This window comes from Salvia hispanica, chromosome 4 (genome assembly GCF_023119035.1).
Source record: "Salvia hispanica cultivar TCC Black 2014 chromosome 4, UniMelb_Shisp_WGS_1.0, whole genome shotgun sequence".
Taxonomy (NCBI): domain Eukaryota; kingdom Viridiplantae; phylum Streptophyta; class Magnoliopsida; order Lamiales; family Lamiaceae; genus Salvia; species Salvia hispanica.
In genome coordinates, this window is record NC_062968.1 from 6,581,674 (window position 1) to 6,600,624 (window position 18,951).

The 18,951-nt window shown below is 36.8% G+C and overlaps 3 protein-coding genes and 2 long non-coding RNA genes across 6 annotated transcripts in view; 3 read left to right on the forward strand and 2 right to left on the reverse strand.

Moving 5' to 3' along the window:
* LOC125220264 (death domain-associated protein 6-like) overlaps positions 1-546 on the reverse strand; it is a 1,063-nt gene extending 517 nt beyond the window's left edge. Inside the window, exons 1-2 of the mRNA XM_048122424.1 lie at positions 393-546; positions 32-293 (exon numbers count right to left, since the gene is read on the reverse strand). Coding sequence (XP_047978381.1) covers positions 32-293; positions 393-503 — 373 coding nt within the window. The 5' untranslated portion in view covers positions 504-546. The remainder of the gene's footprint in view (positions 1-31; positions 294-392) is intronic.
* A 953-nt stretch (positions 547-1,499) lies between these two features.
* Positions 1,500-4,138, forward strand: LOC125220265 (cytochrome P450 CYP749A22-like). Its single transcript, XM_048122425.1, has 5 exons — positions 1,500-1,648; positions 2,730-2,841; positions 2,939-3,171; positions 3,246-3,624; positions 3,710-4,138. Exons 1-5 carry the CDS (start codon positions 1,500-1,502, stop codon positions 4,136-4,138), a joined length of 1,302 nt encoding a protein of 433 aa, XP_047978382.1.
* A 2,700-nt stretch (positions 4,139-6,838) lies between these two features.
* On the reverse strand, positions 6,839-9,041 carry LOC125218156. Its single transcript, XR_007175887.1, has 3 exons — positions 8,907-9,041; positions 7,579-7,644; positions 6,839-7,077 (listed from the first exon to the last, which is right to left on the reverse strand). It is a non-coding gene; the product is annotated as an uncharacterized LOC125218156 (long non-coding RNA).
* On the forward strand, positions 8,107-9,690 carry LOC125218157. 2 transcript variants are annotated; one of them, XR_007175888.1, is made up of 3 exons: positions 8,107-8,434; positions 8,515-8,651; positions 9,498-9,690. It is a non-coding gene; the product is annotated as an uncharacterized LOC125218157 (long non-coding RNA). The 2 variants fall into 2 exon arrangements; XR_007175889.1 differs by having other exon boundaries at positions 8,121-8,434; positions 8,521-8,651.
* Positions 9,691-15,604: 5,914 nt separating this feature from the next.
* LOC125222966 (cytochrome P450 CYP749A22-like) lies at positions 15,605-18,017 on the forward strand. The gene is made up of 5 exons (XM_048125882.1): positions 15,605-16,051; positions 16,184-16,407; positions 16,501-16,733; positions 16,847-17,225; positions 17,309-18,017. Exons 1-5 carry the CDS (start codon positions 15,784-15,786, stop codon positions 17,735-17,737), a joined length of 1,533 nt encoding a protein of 510 aa, XP_047981839.1. The 5' UTR covers positions 15,605-15,783; the 3' UTR covers positions 17,738-18,017.
* Positions 18,018-18,951: the final 934 nt, after the last annotated feature.

Consider the following 18,951-nt stretch of genomic DNA (forward strand, 5'->3'; position numbering starts at 1 on the left):
GGTTTAGGAGGTTGAGGAGGATGTCCACGACCACGACCACGACGACTCCTTGGTGGTGGGGGTGGGGGTGGCATTTCTTGTTGTTGTTCCTCTTCCGCCTCCTCCTCCTCTTCCTCCTCGTCATCATCGTCGTCATCAAGATTCACCGGGGTTGGAATTTGTTGAGAATAGGCACCGGGACCGGGAGCACCACTACCACTACCAACATAAGCATCGCCTCCATATCCACGTCCGCCTTGGGATTGAGAGCGGGAGAGAGCAATAGCATTGGCCATATCTTGCTCTTCTCGATTCTACAAAATAATATTTGTAGCGAAAATATCAAATAACAATATGAACAATAATGTAATGTAATTCATAATTAATAATATTAGTAGATAATAAATATTAACCTGCCACATATCCATGTTCCTTTGAGAAATCTCATCAATAACGGATTTTCGACTTGGCCTCTTGGACTTTCCTTTTCCCTTATCAATACGACCTTCTCGGGATGAAGACATCTTGATAGTTTATGGAATTATAGTAGAAATATGGACTTATAATTTTTTTTTGTTTTAGCAATTGAGAAAGACAACTTAAAGAACTATAGATCAAGTATAACAATGCGTAATATAAGAGTAGCACTTGAATAATTCAAATGAAAGCACAAATAGCACAATGAGAAATGGGAGACAAAGAGAGAGAATTGGGAGATTGAAGAGAGAAACTCTTATTAACACAAGAGTGGGGTAAATGTAAGTGAGGATAGAGGGGGGTATTTATAGATAAAAATTTGGGGGGAAATCTGAAATTGAATTCAAAATTCGAATTTAAAAAAAAAAAAAAAAAAAAAAATTGAAAAACGGTCAAAAACCGCCGGAAACCGCCGGTTTTACACCCGAAACCGCCGGTTTGGTCAACAAACCGTCTGACCACCTGCACTCAACCATCCCATCGAAGCTGCAACGTGTCAGCCTTGTGTTCCGCGCCAAAACCGAAAACCGCCGGTTTGGCGGTTAACCGCCGGTTTTCACGGTTAACCGGCGGTTTTGGTCATAAACCGCCTGCAAAACCGCCTGAAAAAGCCGACCATCCTACCGAAAGCTGGCCGCCTCGAAAATCTCGCCGGAACCGTGAAACCGCCGGTTAACCGGCGGTTCGGAACCGTCCGGAACCGGCGGTTCGGTGACGGTTTCGGTTCATTAAATTTGGAACCGGAACCGGCCCGCGGTTCAAATTATCACGGTTCCGGTTCAAGATTTTTGTCACGGTTCCGGTTCCGAACCGGAACCGGCGGTTCCGGTTTCGCGGTTAACCGCCGGAACCGAAAACCTTGGGCATCTCTAAATGGAGTTTTGAATCCCCTAAAGAATTGGCTCAAGCTACTACCTGATGGGAGTTTGCCAAGCATTAACGTCTGTGCTGCAATTCTGAGGATTTTCTTTGATCTTCTAATTAGTTTGGATCAGTTTGGTCAAAGAGAACAATTGAAGAAAAATGACCTTGAAAAGGACATTATGTTTTTGTCTAAGCCGACTGAGGAGACCAGAAGCAACCAGAAAATTGCTCAAGAATTGGTTAACACATGGAGCCATCTAGTTTTCAACAAGAGTCCTCCCTCGGTGTATTTTTATGGGAATAATGAAGGGAGACCATCAACCATTCGGTATGCGTTTGATCCAGGAGGAGATATCTTGCCGAAGTTGTTGTTTTTGACTCTCTTTGTTGTGTCGTGGTTTCCACCTTGAGGACAAGGTGAATTTCAACCGTGGGGGAGTTGATACGAGCATATCTCCTAAAATATTCCCCATATCTATTATTTAGTTAGTCATTGATTTCCCATATATTTTCATATATTATTAGGATCTTTATTTTCTTGTTCCCTAAGTCAGAGTAGTTTATAAATAGGAGATATTGTATTCTTCTATGACATTGAAGAAACATAATTATCCTTTTATTTTATATTTATGCTTTTATCGTAACATTCCTGGTTTGATCGACCGGCAAAGCTCCGGCGACTACCTTTTATTCCATAATTTGACGCCGGATTGATCGACGGGCAAAAGCTCCCGCGACGTTCGACGCGAATTATTTGAGTTAAAGGAACTTCATCCTTAACAGACACGATAAGAACCCGATGATTTCGGTTTGGAATGGCTTTTGACCTTATTGGGTTGGGTCGATAATAGATTGATATAATAACGACCCAACCCACATGATTTGACCGCCATATTACAACCTTCCAAATATAAGAGAGATAATATTTTGGGAGTCTATATAACTTCAAAGCCTATCAAATATAAGAAAGATGATATTTTTGGGGTAAAGTTTAAAATATTCTTTAGTACTCCCTCCGTCGCACAAAAGATGTCACACTTTTCTTTTTAGTTTGTCCCACAAAAGATGTCACATTTCCTTTTTTGGAAAAAGTTCTCTCTCACATAAATATAAAAAATATATTTTCTCTCTCTATTTTACACACAAAACAAAACCTCCTAAAATTCCGTACCGTTCCATAAGTGTGACATCTTTTGTGGAACGGAGGGAGTATAAAATTATTAGAAAATTCAGATTTGTAGATTATTCTAGTAAAATGATATAGTACATAGAAAGAAACTCATCGTCATATTAATCTTTGTCTGCATACCGACGTTCCCATAGTACTATTAATCCCCCAGTGTGAGTATATATTCAGACGGTTTAGAGTTTGAAGTCTTGATTAATTTAAGCCATGATTCCTCTTTTAGCTATGGTTGTATCAAGCAATTGTTAGGAGATGGACTTGTTGTGACAGATGGTGAAAAATGGTCTAAGCTTAGGAAATTGTCTAATCATGCTTTCCATGGAGACTGCCTCAAGGTATTAAATAGTAGTAGTATACTAGTATACACTATTAATCATTTTTATCAAGAAGAGATAATTAATTTAATCCATGTCTGTTTATGTTGTTGAATAGGAGATGGTACCTGCCTTGGTTTCTTGTGTCGAAACCATGCTTGAGAAATGGAGTAGTTACCATGGTAAAGAAATCGAGGTCTGCAGCGAATTCAGGCTTCTTAGCTCAGATGTGATTTCTAGAACAGCTTTTGGAAGTAGCTATTTGGAAGGGAGAAAGATATTTGATATGTTGTCCAAACTTGGTGTCTTGATTTCCACAAATGTGTTCAAGATCGGACTTTTTGGCATTGGGTATGTTATATGTTTCTCTCATGCAAATAGTAATGCATCTAATCTGATCATGTGATAACTTTTTGGCATGGCAGAAGATTTATAAGAACACGGGATGACATCGAAGCAGACAAGACCGAGCAGTTGCTTCATGATTCTATCATGGAAATAGTAAAGAAGAGACAGTTTGAGGTTCAAAATGGCAAAGCAGACAGCTTCGGTAGTCATTTTCTAGGATCTCTCCTAAAAGGTCACCACGACAATGATCCGAAGAGCCAGATATCAGCAGCTGAGATCATCGATGAATGTAAAACCTTCTATTTTACTGGACAAGAAACAACATTCAGTTTACTATCATGGACCACATTTCTCCTAGCAATCCACACTGACTGGCAAGAGAGAGCCCGGGAAGAAGTGTTACAGCTTTTCGGTCAACAAAATTCCAACTCAGATGGCCTTTCCAGATTAAAATCTGTACAAAAGATTGATATTTTTGTCTCCCAAATACTCTAATAAGTGTGACATGTAATTTTGATACTACATGTTTGTTGATATGCAGGTTAACATGATATTATACGAAACACTGAGGCTATACACCCCGGTCACTAGTATTATAAGGAGAATAGGCATTAGAGTTAAGTTGGGAAAATACGAGTTTCCTGCAAATATGAAAGTTTCTATTCCGCCTCTAGCTATCCACCGGAATCCTGACATATGGGGTCAAGACGCTCACCTTTTCAAACTGGAAAGATTTTCTGAAGGGATGGCTAAGGCGACGAATGGTAACCCCACGGCCTTCCTAGGATTTGGGTATGGACCGCGAACTTGTCTGGGCCTCAATTTGGCGATCAGTGAGGCAAAGATAGCGCTCTCGATGATCCTCCAACGCTACAAGTTCACACTGTCACCGGAGTATGTTCACTTGCCTTTGATAGTCCTCACTGCTCACCCGGAGCACGGAGTTGGGATCTTGCTTCAGCCGCTTTAAAACAAGGCTAAACAGAGTTGTGTTGTACTACTTTTGCGTGAAAATATGTTGTTTTGCTTGATTTACAGACTGATATGTGAAGTATGACGCGAATAAGCGCGAGGAGATGGAAGTTAAATAATGTGGTGCATGGATGCATGCAACACTGAGAAACAGTGGATCAAATTAGCTATGTGCGCGGAGCGTGAGGGAATATAGTTAGTAGTTGGTTGTGAGCTTGTTGCAGCGTGTATATAAGCTGCTTCTTCATTATGTAATGCATGTTATTGAATTAATGCAAAATATCTCTTCCCCTTCCTCGTCCCGTAGTGCATTACGCATCGGTACACTCTCGGTCGCCATTCCGATCATGGTGACCCTGACTCCTTACCAAGTGGTATCAGTCCACACGATCCGGCTTCCGCCATGGTTGACACACGCTCTGGCGACGCGCGTCGCTTGGAGGAGATATTCACTGCTGCGATGGCTGATATAACGGCCAAGCTGTCCGACAACGATCGTCAGAGGGAGGATCTCGATAAGCTGCGAGATAAAGTTGATAATACACGCGATTTTCACTTTAAGGAGCTGCGGGGAGGAGTTTCTCGCGCTGCAAATGCAGCAAAATGAGCTGATGAATCGATTGCTGGCTACTGATGGTGGCGGCGCTGCGCCGGTGGGCGGTGGTGGTGGTCCACCACAGATGCCTTACTTTTCTACTCGTCAATCTAAGGTTGGATTCCCGATCTTCGCGGGGGGGGGGGGGGGGGGGGGATTTTGGCCCGCTAGATTATGCGCTGTAATCATTTCTTCGCGGTGGATCTGACACCGGCGGAGTCGAAGGTGCGGCTAGCGGTGATAAATTGCGAAGGTCGTGCCCTTCAATGGTTTCAAAATTGGTCTGAGTACTAGGACTGGAAGTGGGCGTCGTCCACTTTAAGGTAACACGGTCAGATCTATGCAATGCTTTGCAAAAGAAAAGAAGAATTTCACAACCTAGATAAGCTTTGGCTACCTATCGTGAAAGGTTGCAATGTCAGTCCGCATATTTCTAAGTCTTACTGAAAAAAGATGACATTGGTGTGGTATAGCACTTGAATGGATCTAACAGCAAGACGTGTCTTTATGCTATCTACTTGAAAGACTAGGTCTTGATAAAATACTATTTCTTAATCTACATATGTTAGCATTGAGCATACGGTATTGATTATGCACTACTTTGACTTATCAAATGGTGCGGGTTTTTCGCAACCCAATAATCCTAATATATTGGGTAGTGGTGATAAATATCTAGCGGTGCTAGGATTTCTATTATGTTGAATCGTGCGCGAGGTGAGTCTCGTTTGATAATGTCCTCAAAAGGAGCTCGAACAAGGTTTTATTATTCGGAAAACTGGCCAGTTGGAGTTTTATTACTCTATGAATAATAAAATAAGTGTTTCTTGCTAAGTCTACTCTTGGAGTTAATAAGATATTAATTAATTAAGTCCATAGCAGCGATGACGAGAACGACGCAGCGGCAGCAGCGACGTTGTCACAGTTGCAGCAGCGGCAGAAGCGTCCTCACGAGCAGATGGACAGGAACGCGGCGGCGGCGGCTACGAATTTCGGTGGGAGCGACGTCACAACGTTTCGTCCCTTGACTTCGCTTTCCAAATTAAAATTAGGGTTTTTAACCCTTAGAATTATTTTTGGAAAGTATTCAAGATGAATTTGGAAATATGATTTGAATATATCTTTTGTGGATTTTTTATATATTATATGAGATTTAATTTATGAATTAAATCATGGATTAATTAGATTTTTTTTCCTTATTTATTGATTCATATGGATATTATTCCTAGTTGAATCCTAGTTATATTTGGAAAATAATAATCAAGTTTTTTTTTTTTATCTATATCCTATGGATTTATATGAATTTATTCCTATACGAATCCTAATTGGATTTAGATAATGATAATATTATTTTATTCTTATCCTATGAGTTAATATGAATTTATTCATAGATAAATTCTAGATGGATTTGAATAGTGATAAAATAATATTTTATTCTTATCTTATAGATTTATATGGATTTGTTCCTAAATAAATGTTGGATAGATTTGAATAATTATAATATAATATTATCTTATCCTATGGATTTATATGGATTTACTCCAAGATAAAATCCTAGATGGATTAGGATTAATATTAATATTAATTTATTTTTATCCTATGGATTTGAATAGATTTAATTCTATTAAGACAAATCCTAGATGAATTAGAATATGAATTAATCCAAGTTATCCATATCTTTTGGATTTATATCCTAGATAGATTAGGATAAAGATGATATATAAGAAAATCTTTATTTAATTGGATTTAGATAAATTTATTTATCTAAGAAATCCTAAGCTATATTTGATATATTATAGATGTCTATTCTAAATATAATTAAGATTTGTATAAATCTTGGTTGATAGGATTTTATTTTTATCTTATGAATTATGATGGAATTGTTTCTATCTAGTAATATCATAGTACGATTTAAATAATGATAATCATAGATCAACGTTATCTTGAATTGTAGGATTTGATTTTATCGAAATAAAACTAGAATAATGTCACGCCCGCATTTTACTAAGGATAGTAAAACATGGTTAACCGTGACCGGGGATAGGAATTAAGAAGAGGGGATAGAAATTGGGGAAAATAAACATGGGTAGATCATATATTCAAGGGTTATTTGAAAAGAATATACTTTGAAAAGAATAGCTCGATCACAAAGACTCGAGTTAGAGGTTCATACAATACAACTTTATCAAATATCAGAGTCACATAGAAGCGAATTGCTTCAATGCACAGCGGAAACGACTGAAACACGGTGCCATGTATGAAGACATGAACCTCCGAGAGTACTGCATAAGAATAAGAGTAAGCCCCACTTTGGATCAACACCCTCCACTCCATCACAACTCAACCTGCACATTTAGAAATACATGCAGGGCTGAGTACAAAAAGTACTCAGTGAACACATTGCCGAAAGATACACATATACATTTTATAAAAATATTGTCAAGCCATCGTTAGAGTAATCCTTGGGGGTTTTCCTCAAAAAGACCCAAGCTTACTAAATTCTTTTACATAAAAAGTTCGTCTGATCAGACTTCATTCCTTCTGTAATTCGCCATATCTGAACATTCCTTCTTGTGCCGGGAAAGTGGCCACTTTCCGCGGACACCGGACCGGCCAACCCTCTCGATGACACACAGTCCACGTGTACACTAGTCCGAGTAGGGACTCTCCCCTTGCTGGGACCCGAATTCGATTCTTACTTTAATTGGCATAGCACATTCGGTATAACCAACACAGATAGGCATCATTACATAAAACCAAAACAATTTATGGCAAGACAATATCATTTGCATAGATATCTCAAAATTATTTCATACTTTCATTTGTATATAAGTTCGAAAGTTCACCTTGTATGCTTCCAAACTCCGTAAAATAATACTAACTCACTTGGAGTTACGTTCCTTGCGATGGACCTTGTCCAATAAAAGATAATAAGGATTTAACATCATGAATTAAATAAAAGCATATGATATGCACCTAGGATATGCATCCTATCTTACTATTCTTTCAAACGTTAATTCCTTTCACTTCTCTATTTTACAATTGGAAACAATTAATCAAGAGATTACTTAATCTAATATAATCAAGACTTTGCTTCAATCCACTAGTGCAAGCATAATGATTTAAATTAATTCAAGGGAGTATAAGCCCAATAAATTAATTTAATCCAAGCTTAATAATTAATGAACTTATTCAAGAATAATTAAATTAGAGGCAACAACTTAAACTAGCCCAAGAAGAAATTAATTCCTATGGGTTCATATATCATATTATTCTAGTCCAAGCACTTAACTAATTTCAATTACTTTTGGCCCAAAGAATTAATTTAAAGAGGTCTAACTTATTTAACTTAAAGAGGCCCAAACTTAATAAAATGAGAGCCCAAGACTTTAAATAATGAGAGAAAACCCTACTCTCATTTTCTCTTCTCACTCCCTGCGCCTCCTCTCTCTCCCAACGTCTCTCTCTCATTCTCCCAACTCCCTCAGCCTCGCCGGAAATTGCCACCGCCGGTCACACCGGCGTCGTCTCCCTTACCCCCTTCTTCCTCTCCCCTCTCCCTCTCTACCATGAATTCAGCCAGCTCGAGCTTGAGCTCGGCCTCGTGCTGTTCGTGCAGCGCCGCCAGCCGCCGCCCTTCGCCGTTGCCGCTGCATACACGGCGGTCTAGCCGCCGTCGCCATCCGCCGTCGACCAAGAGAGGTAAGGATTTGTTGATTTTTCTCATTTTGAAAACTTAATTTTTTTTTGAAAACATAAAACATAAAACTTGTTTTTGAAAGTTGTAGAAACAGATAGATCGTGAAAAGAGGATCGAAAATAAATGAATTTCGTTGTTGCTCGCCGGACAGCCACCGGAACGCCGCCGGACAGCCGCCGGAGCTCCGTCGACGTCGCCGGGCAGAATCTTCGGCTTGAGGTGAGGCTCCTATTTCTCTAATTGTTTTATCGATTATATGACTTTGCATAAATTGTATGTAAATTAGGCTCAACATAGAATAAAATGGTTTTTCATACTTGCTTTTGAAACGAAAGAGTTGAAAGATTAATTATTTGGGAGCATGCTTGATTGTGACTCTACGTTCTATATGATTTCTTGCTAAAATGACATGCTTGATGAAATCATGCTTGAAAAGAATTGAAGAGATTTAAATGGAGTTTGAGAAAATCCTACCTCAAAAGAATGACAAAGATAGGTTTGATTTGTGCCTCAACTTGAAAATACTCCTCCCCTTGCTTGCTTGAAAACTTGTTCGTAAAAGAGATTGAGTGTGTAAGATTTTAGTGGAAAACTGGTGTGTTTTTGAAGATGACAACCATTCATGCTTTATACTACTTCTCTCCGACAAAAATTTTATTGTGAATCCTTACCATAAGACACGTCTCAAACACTTTTACACGGACATCTTTGCATGCAGTAACTTACTAGATTCATCACACGTACTTCTCTTGCATGATCTTGAATGGTTTTAACATGGCACGTATGCCTGCATTGTGTGAAAGATATTCTTGGCATTTCTGAAGAGTTCTTGTGAGCATGAATAGTCTTTAACTATTCACCACTATTCCTCTCACTATTTACACTATGCATGAAGAGATACACATATAAATACATGTATATACACATATATATCCTCTCGTATGTATTGGTGTCACTTTCAAGTGAATAGTGTCATCTTTGTCTTTGATCATCATTCATAGTCTAGACTTTAAAAGATGAGATTGATTTTCTTACCATGTCAATATTTTTTTTTTACTTGTGTAGGATCATGATTTGAAGAAATAGGATGACATCTAAAGAGTGTAGCTTTGGTTCTCCGGGAAGCTATTATTCTTCTTTGTATAGATATAGAAACATGTAGTATTTTTCTCACTTGTATAGAAGACACTCTATTATGTATAAATAAACATTCAATATCTATTTCTACTATAATTGTATATGGACAATTATTTCATAATTTCTTGTATGTTTTTGCACATTAAAACTCTTTGATAAATTTTTTTTCTTTCTCACATCAAAACTTGATTATTAATATAAAATCAAGAACAAAGTATAAAATAATACTTTATTTATTTGACACGTCGAAATATATATTTTTTTATTTTTTTATTATTATTTATTTATTTATTTATTTATATATATATATTTTTTTTTTCCGGGATGTTACATTCCATCCCCCTTAGAAAAATTTCGTCCCGAAATTTGCGTGATCCATATGAAACAATTTTGGATTTCGTTCGTTCATTTTCTCTTCAACCTTTCACGTTTCTTCTTTTTGTCTTTGGTATTTCAATAACACATTTATCATTGGTGACTTATGTGTTCTTTAACTATTGCAACTTTACATCTAATATAGCTTTCGCTCCTTCACGTAACTCCGATATGTTTAGGATCACCCATCCATGGTGTATAATGCGTTTAGGGGCAAGTGTAACTTGACGTTGTGATAGGCGAAAACGTCGTGTGCGATCTAGAAGCTTGGTAGTAATGCCACTTTCTTTCTAAAGAAACCTATAAGGTTCTCTATAATGGAGTCTTAGTTTGTCCTTGCAATCTAATCTAGCTATATCTTTTGAAGAAGATACTTACAGGAGAAACTTTGTCTCGCTTGCAAGAAACTCTAATTTATTGCGGTAAGAAATTTGTATAAAATTCCTTGTCAAGCATGTGCTTCTTTAATCATTTCTTGGATTTTCCGAATGATCTCCATCATCTTGTAGTCATGGTTCGAGTCCAATATTTGCCTTCTATCAACTTAGTTCCAATAAAAACAAGATCTCCACATCTATCTAGATGTCTTAAGTTGTGCTTGAGAGCTCTTGCAAGATTCTCTAGAATTTGAAGGTGAAATTTTTTTGATTTGTGCTCTTACGTCATTACTTTCTTGCTATTCCACACATATAGTTAGGATAATTCGGAATGAGAAACTGTATCAAGGGGCACTCTTGGCATAATGATCTATAGTTACTTAAATGATGATATTTCCTTGTGTGGTCGTGGGTAAACGAACTCTACTGTTCTGCATTCCCAGTTCTATTTGGGTTTCTTCCATGATTTAAATTTTTTTCATCGAGTCGTTGGTGTAGGGCCTTAACTTGTTATCAGCCAATCGTTTCTCAACAAACGATGATATGCTTCTTTCTTGTCGAGTCATCAGCTTTTCTCATGTCTAGGCTTATATTTTATTATTATTTATATATTTATTTATTTATTTATATATATATTTTTTTTCCAGGATGTTACAAATAATCCTAAATGGATTTAGATAGTTAACGCTGTCTTGATAAATCCTAAATGAATTTGGATATTTATTATCCAAGATAAAACTTAATTATTTAATTATTTCTCCCTTTAATTGTCATGTGTGTTTAAATGTCATGCATTAAATGGATTTATTTGTTTATTTGGTGTTTATCTACTTTAAGTGGATTATCTATTTTATCTATTTATGTGATAGTTATGCAAAAATCATACTCCCTCCGTCCCAGATTAAGAGTCACTTTTTGCCATAAAAGTCCGTCCCAGTTTAAGAGTCACTTTTAGAATTTTCCATATTTGGTTATACAATTTTACCCAATTCTTCATCAAAATTACATAAAAATGTCATTATCAACATTAAAATAAATCAAAACAAAAATCAAAAGTCAAAAGGGACCCACCTTCAACCAACTCTACCATCTCACTTCATTTATTACACACTCTACCATCTCACTTCATTTATTACACACTCCACCATCTCACTTCATTTATTACACACTTCAACTCTTTCTTAATATCCGAGCCATAACAATAAGTGACTCCAAATGTGGGACGGAGGGAGTATAAAATATCTAAGTGATGATTACAACAAGTGCGTTGTATACGGTCTCCATCGGTTGGTTAGCAAATTTATGAAGCTAGTTCATATGGGCAGACTTCTCAAATAATCCTACGAAATAGCAAGTTCATATGGGGACAATAATCCTACGAAATAGCAAGTTCATATGGGGACAAGGAAATGATTATTTAACTTCTCCTCCGTGAGAATTTCAGCTCCTCCGAGTCCTAGTATTTTGATAAGATCAGCCCACACTAATATCGGAATACAGTTCGGGAACCAGTCAGAAGATCCGTGGTCTAGTATTGAAGATCATCACGTGGAGAAGGCGCGAGCAATTCGATTCTTTGGAGAATAAAAATCGATAACCCTAAACCGTAGAAATCATGTTTAGGATTTATATTTTTCTAAGCATGAATTATTTGCGTTCTAGCATGCAATTATCTGTTTAACATGTGAATTGATTAATCGCATAATCGATCAAATAGATCCTTATCAGATTTATTTGTTTTGTACAAGTCTTCCGCTGTGCAAGGGGCACCAAACCCCAACATCTTCGCCCTCCGTGACGACGGTGTAACACCACAAACTGACGTCGAACTACTACCCAAAACTCAGAATTGCCCCGTTCTAGCTAAGTATGTAGAGAAACTGTGTGTGAGAGTGTGAGCTAAGAGCGAGCAAGAAGATCCTCGCTCTATTTCTGATGATGGTTGCCTCTATTTATAGATGAGGTCTCGGTTTGCTAGGGTTAAGGTTTTGATAGCAGCTCTTGTAGCGCATCCGACGACATCCGAATAGGTCTAGGTTCTGCTGACCAGTTGGTCCAGTAAATCTGCTTGACCTGTTTGCAGTTTTACTTGTTTACTTACAGTGTGCGTAAAGAGCGAGTTTCACAGATCTTACCTTAGGTGTACTCATATGCATTGGTTTATGTTTAATGTTTTGATACACTAAAATGCATAGTGCAGAATTAAATGCATAATAGTAATGCAAAGTAACGTAGACATTACCTTATTGATCAAGAAATCCCTAGTCACTTCCTTTGTTATGCTTTGTATAAGCTTTATCTCCAAAATTCCTGCACTTCTGTTTTTACTTTTTCTCCTTAGCTGGAATTTGTTTTGTGAAAGGGAACATGTCGATTTTTCCATCAAACAATACTTCTCCATTTTCTACAAATAACGGTCTAGACACAGCACACATAAACATAATTTTTTAAATGAATTTCTTATTTTGACAACTCCTATGTGGGTCATCCTCCCCCGGTGCCAAATAAAACTCAGAGCCCCTTTTGTGATGTAAAACCACTTCTCGTCGATATGGATAGTGTTATACATGTTTCTAAACTTGATTTTCTGTATAAACCTGTCTACTTCCAAAGCCTCTAAAGAGAATCGTAATCGTAACATCTTGTTAGGGGCAGTTAAATTAGGTCGTATTGCTGAAGTGTGAGACCTAATCATCCCTGATTTCACCCATCTCCCAACAGTTGACTTACTGTACTTTAATCCAACAGCTAAAGTTCTAATGGTGGACCTTTTAGAGATGTCGAGACTTTGAAGTAAAGTGAGATCAAGATGAATAGTGTGAATATTTTCTAACTTCTTACCACTTACTAATTGAATTGCCTTTCCACTTTCTTTTTGCTTTTTGGCAGCATCCCAATATCTTGAGCAAGTATACCTGGATATGGATAACTTTGCTGCAACTTCCATGAAGGTCCTGTGTGCTGGTTTACCATTGATGCAACGTCCGAGGATGAATTGAACGACTTGGTTCCGCTGCTCTGTGGAGTACTCACATGGCCTCATCTATTTAACTGTATATTTAATTGTAAACTATTGTATTTTTTATTTTGAAAAAATATATTCTTTTAACTCATTTATCCGTCAATTTCTACTGTTTATATCAGACTATATGTATTTTTAGTTTTTATTATAATTTTCTAATTATTCTCTTGCTATCTAACATATTATATATACTATAACATTTAAATTAAAAGTTCTACTCTTTGATTTAAAAATAAATATATTCGTTAATTCATTTGTTTATCAATTTCACTGCTTATGTCGTGATTGTATGCATCTTCAATTCTAATTATCTTCCTCTAATTAAATCTCATTAAAATAATTATGCTTTAATTAATTTGTTTATCAACTTTATTGTTTATGTTGCGACTATTGTATCTCTAATCTCTATTTATAATTTTATAATTATTTTTCTATGATTATGTATATAGGTGAATGCTAGGGTGTCGCCATCTCTTAAAGTAACACCATACCACCATTCCTAACCAATCATTTGTATATGTGGACGAATAATCAGCTGCCATGTGGAAATAAAAAAATTGTTAAAGGAAAAAAATAACGGCCAGCAATATTTTATACATTATACATCAATTTTTCTCGGACAACAATATCCAACACGCTAGACAACAATCTATAGATTGCTGTCTAGCGTATTGAATATTATTGTGTAGCGTTTATAATATTGTTGTATATGTGGTGTCACGGTGTCACTTTAAGAGGTGTTGTCATTTAACACAAACCTGTATATATCCTATTAAGCCTATGCTTATGTCACAACTCTTTATGGTGACGGTATAATCAAAAAATTTCATAGCTTCCATAGAAATATGTCATATTGTTTTTCATCCGTTCTATAGAAAAAATCTATTTTCATTTATGATAATATTTTTCTCTTTTTTTTTACCCCTCTGTCCCGCTTTAGGTGTCCCGGTTGATCAATTTCGGGCGTCCTGCTTTAGGAGTCACGGTTGAGATGTACTAATAAAAAATGTCTATCAAAGTAAGTAAAAAAATTGTTAAAAGTGGGTCTCAACATCCACTACAACATTTATTTATCACACACTCAATTAAAAGTGGATCCCAACATAAACTACAATATTTATTTATTACACGCTCAAACACTTTCTTAAAACATGTGTCTGACTCAACCGGGACTTCTAAAGCGGGACGGATGGAGTACTTTATTACTCCCTATGTCCACAAAAAATAGAGCAGTTTGTGTATGACACGGGTTTTAATGTAGAATTGGTAAAGTAAGAGAGAAGGGGACAAAGTAAGAGAAAAGGAGAAAAAGTAAGTGAGAAGTAGTGTTAGTGGAATGGTGTGTATGATTATTATTTTTTGAAAACTTTCCATAAATGAATGTGTGCTCTATTTTTTTTGGACGGATGGAATATTTATGGACCCCCATCCGCTATACAATTTCAACTATGTTTTATTTTCTCTCTTACTTTATCAATTATACATATAAAAAAAACACGTGTCAAATAACTAATTTCCATGAATCAGAGGGAATAGTAACATGAACCTAGTGCTAAAATTTTGGTTTTGTCACCGGCTCCGACAGAGTATCAATTGGGTGGGAAGACAGAGCAAATGATGGATTATGTGAATCGAAATTGAGCCCATGTGGATCAACTCCGAGACTCCGTATATAATTGTCGAGTTATTGTTGATTTGAAAGAGGAATAAAGAAGAATATAGACAAATTGTGGAAGTGTAGCTGACGGCGTGTCGTGTGAAGAGGATTTATTGGGAAAAATGTGTTATAAGTTTGAAAATATGTTGCAAGTTCAAAGATAGAGGCTAAGACGTAGAAGCAACGCATGAGAGATGATATTTTGGAACTCTATTTAAGCTTTACAGCCTCTCAAAAATACTCCCCCCGTCCCACATAATTTGGGACACTTTGACCCGACACGAGTTTTAAGAAATGTAATGGAAAGTGAGTTGAAAAAGTTGATGAAACATGGGTCCTACTTTTAAAATAGTAATTTTATAGTAAAATGTGAGTAGAAGTGAATTAGTAAAATATAGAGTCCACTACCAAAAATAGCAAAAGTGAAATGAGACAAATTATGTGGGACGGCCCAAAATAGAATATTGTGTTAAATTATATGGGACGGAGGGAGTAAGAGAGATAATATTTTGGGAGTCTATTTAACTTTAAAGCCTCTCAAATATAAGAGAGATGATATTTTTGGAGTCTATTTAAACTTTAAAATATCCTTTAATAGTATAAAATTATTAGAAAATTTAGATTTGTAGATTATTCTAGTAAAATGAAATAGTACATGAAAAGAAACTCATCGTTATACTAATCTTTGTCTGCATACAGACTTTCCCATAGTACTATTAATCAACCCTATTGTGAGTATATTTTCACAAGGTTTAGCGTTTGAAGTCTTGATTAATTTAAGCCATGATTCCCCTTTTAGCTATGGCTGTATCCCTTTTTGTGTTGATAATTCCTTCAATCATCTTGTACAAATTATGTTGGATTCCTCTTCGTCTTCAACGTTTGATGGAATCTCAAGGAATCAGAGGCCCTCCTTACAAATTCCTCCATGGCACCACCAAAGAGATCATCAAGATGAAGCAGCAAACAAAAGATGCAGCTACTATGGACATATCTCATGATATATTTCCAATAATTCAGCCTCATTTGTATTCTTGGATTAAATTATATGGTAGTAATATATTATTTTTTCAGTAACTGTTTATTATATTAAATTCAGTTCAAGTTGATGATATATTCTATTTTGTAGTAGAAACCTATTAACTGACTTGTGTCTGTCTGATATCTAAATTGATTGAAACAGGAAATAATTTTCTTCACTGGATTGGCACTCAACCTGAAATTGTTGTTACTGAGCCAGAGTTGATCAAAGAAATCCTCAGCAACAAAGAAGGTACATATCCAAAAACCATAGTAAAAGGATACTTCAAGAAATTGTTAGGAGATGGACTTGTTGTGACAGAAGGTGAAAAATGGTCTAAGCTTAGGAAATTGTCTAATCATGCTTTCCATGGAGACTGCCTCAAGGTAATAAAGTACTATAGTACAAGATTTATCATTTTTATTCAAGAAGGGCAAAGTAGAGATAATTAATCCTTGTCTGTTTATGTTGTTGAATAGGAGATGGTACCTGCCATGGTTTCTTGTGTCGAAACCATGCTTGAGAAATGGAGGAGTTACCATGGTAAAGAAATCGAGGTCTGCAGCGAATTCAGGCTTCTTAGCTCAGAATTAATTTCTAGAACAGCTTTTGGAAGTAGCTATTTGGAAGGGAGAAAGATATTTGATATGTTGTCCAAGCTTGGTGTCTTGATTTCCGGAAATCTGTTCAAGATCAGATTTTTTGGTTTTGGGTATGTTATATGTTTATGTTAAGATGCTAGTCTTAACATATTTGTTGTGTGGGCATTTTGTTTGATTTAATGCAGCATCTAATTTGATCATGTGATAACTTTTGGCATGGCAGAAGATTTATACGAACGCGGGATGACATCGAAGCAGACAAGACCGAGCAGTTGCTTCATGATTCTATCATGGAAATAATCAAGAAGAGACAGTTTGAGGTTCAAAGTGGCAAAGCAGACAGTTTCGGTAGTGATTTTCTAGGATCGCTCCTAAAAGGTCATCACGACAATGATCCGAAGAGCCAGATATCAGCAGTTGAGATCATCGATGAATGTAAAACCTTCTACTTTGCTGGACAAGAAACAACATTCAGTTTACTATCTTGGACCACATTTCTCCTTGCAATCCACACAGACTGGCAAGAGAGAGCCAGGGAAGAAGTGTTACAGCTTTTCGGTCAACAAAATCCCAACTCTGATGGCCTTTCCAGATTAAAAACCGTACGAGAGATTGATATGTTTGCCTCCCAAATACTGTAAGAAGTGTAACATGATGTAATTTTGATAAATGTTTGGATGTGCAGGTTAATATGATATTATACGAAACACTGAGGCTATACACCCCAGCCACTAATATTCTAAGGAGGATAGGCAGCAGAGTGAAGTTGGGAAAATACGAGTTTCCTGCAAATATGAGAGTTTCTATTCCGCCTCTAGCTATCCACCGGAATCCTGACATATGGGGTCAAGACGCTCACCTTTTCAAACCGGAAAGATTTTCTGAAGGGATGGCTAAGGCGACGAATGGCAACCCCACTGCCTTCCTAGGATTTGGGTATGGACCGCGAACTTGTGTGGGCCTCAATTTGGCAATCAGTGAGGCGAAGATAGCGCTCTCAATGATCCTCCAACGGTACAAGTTCACACTCTCACCAGAGTATGTTCACTCGCCTTTGATAGTCCTCACTGCTCACCCGCAACACGGAGTTGGGATCTTGCTTCAGCCGCTTTAAAACAAGACTAAACAGAGTTGTGCTGTACCATCACCTTATAATTATAGAGTACTACTTTGGCATGGAAGTATGTTGTTTTGTTTGATTTACAGACTTACTCATAGAATTTTACAAGATCTTATAATCTATGATCTTGAAACAATTGGTTATACTCCTTGTGTTGTAATAGTAACTAGGTGAATAATTTTGTTGGGGTTTTATACTCTTACCATAGGCCTTGGTCCAAGCATAGACATGTTCATGATGTGAGATATACATTGATTTGTGGAAATCTGTATAATCCCTGGGACTTCATTTTTGCTTGCAGTCGAATTGGGGCCATCCATACTTTATGTAAGAATCCGAGGCAATAGAAGCACAGAAAAACAGAGGAAAAGAATCCAAGAGATGTTAGACTTCCACTGACCCCTTTTTCGATTTGTGGGTGTCGGAGATTTCAAATTTTTGTTAAGCAGACGCCAACACTGAAAAATTCAATCAAGACAATTCGATGCAGGAGTGATAAATCTTTAGGGATGAATTATTTTACAAAGGGCGATTCGGTTAGGTCTGGGGAAACAGAACCGAACCTTATTTTTTCAGTTCTCGGTTAAAAATAAGGTTAAACCGAAAACCGAAATTAGAGATGTCAAATGGGCCGGGCCGACCCAGCCCAGCCCGGCCCAAGCCCGGTATGGGCTGGCCCAGGCCCGACCCGCCAATGAAATGAAGCGGGCTTGGGCTGGGCCGAGTAGATGAATTGTGCTCCAATTGGGCCTTTTTACAAACCCAGGACCGGCCCGAGCCCAGGCCCACTCGAAGCCCGGCCCAGGCCCGGCAGAATCTAATTATTTGCTTGGTTTTATACTACTACTCCTATATTTGTTTGTTCTTTCAATTGTTTTAATTGTGGATAACATAATAATATACTAATAACATGTCCATATCTACTATTTATTAATAACATTATGCAAAAATATTCAATTAATCAATTATTACTCAACTTAAATCAAAACTTATACTAATAAATTTGATTTTCATATTTATAGAGTAGTATTGACTATTTTTAAAAAAAAGCAGAGGATCCTAAAATTGATTGTGGTATAATTATTTTGATATGCATAATTATAGAGATTAGTTGTTAATAATTTATCTCTATCATATATAGCTCCCTAATTATAGTGAATAGTGATGACTACTTATCTATTTTACTATTTATATGCAAATTGTAATAT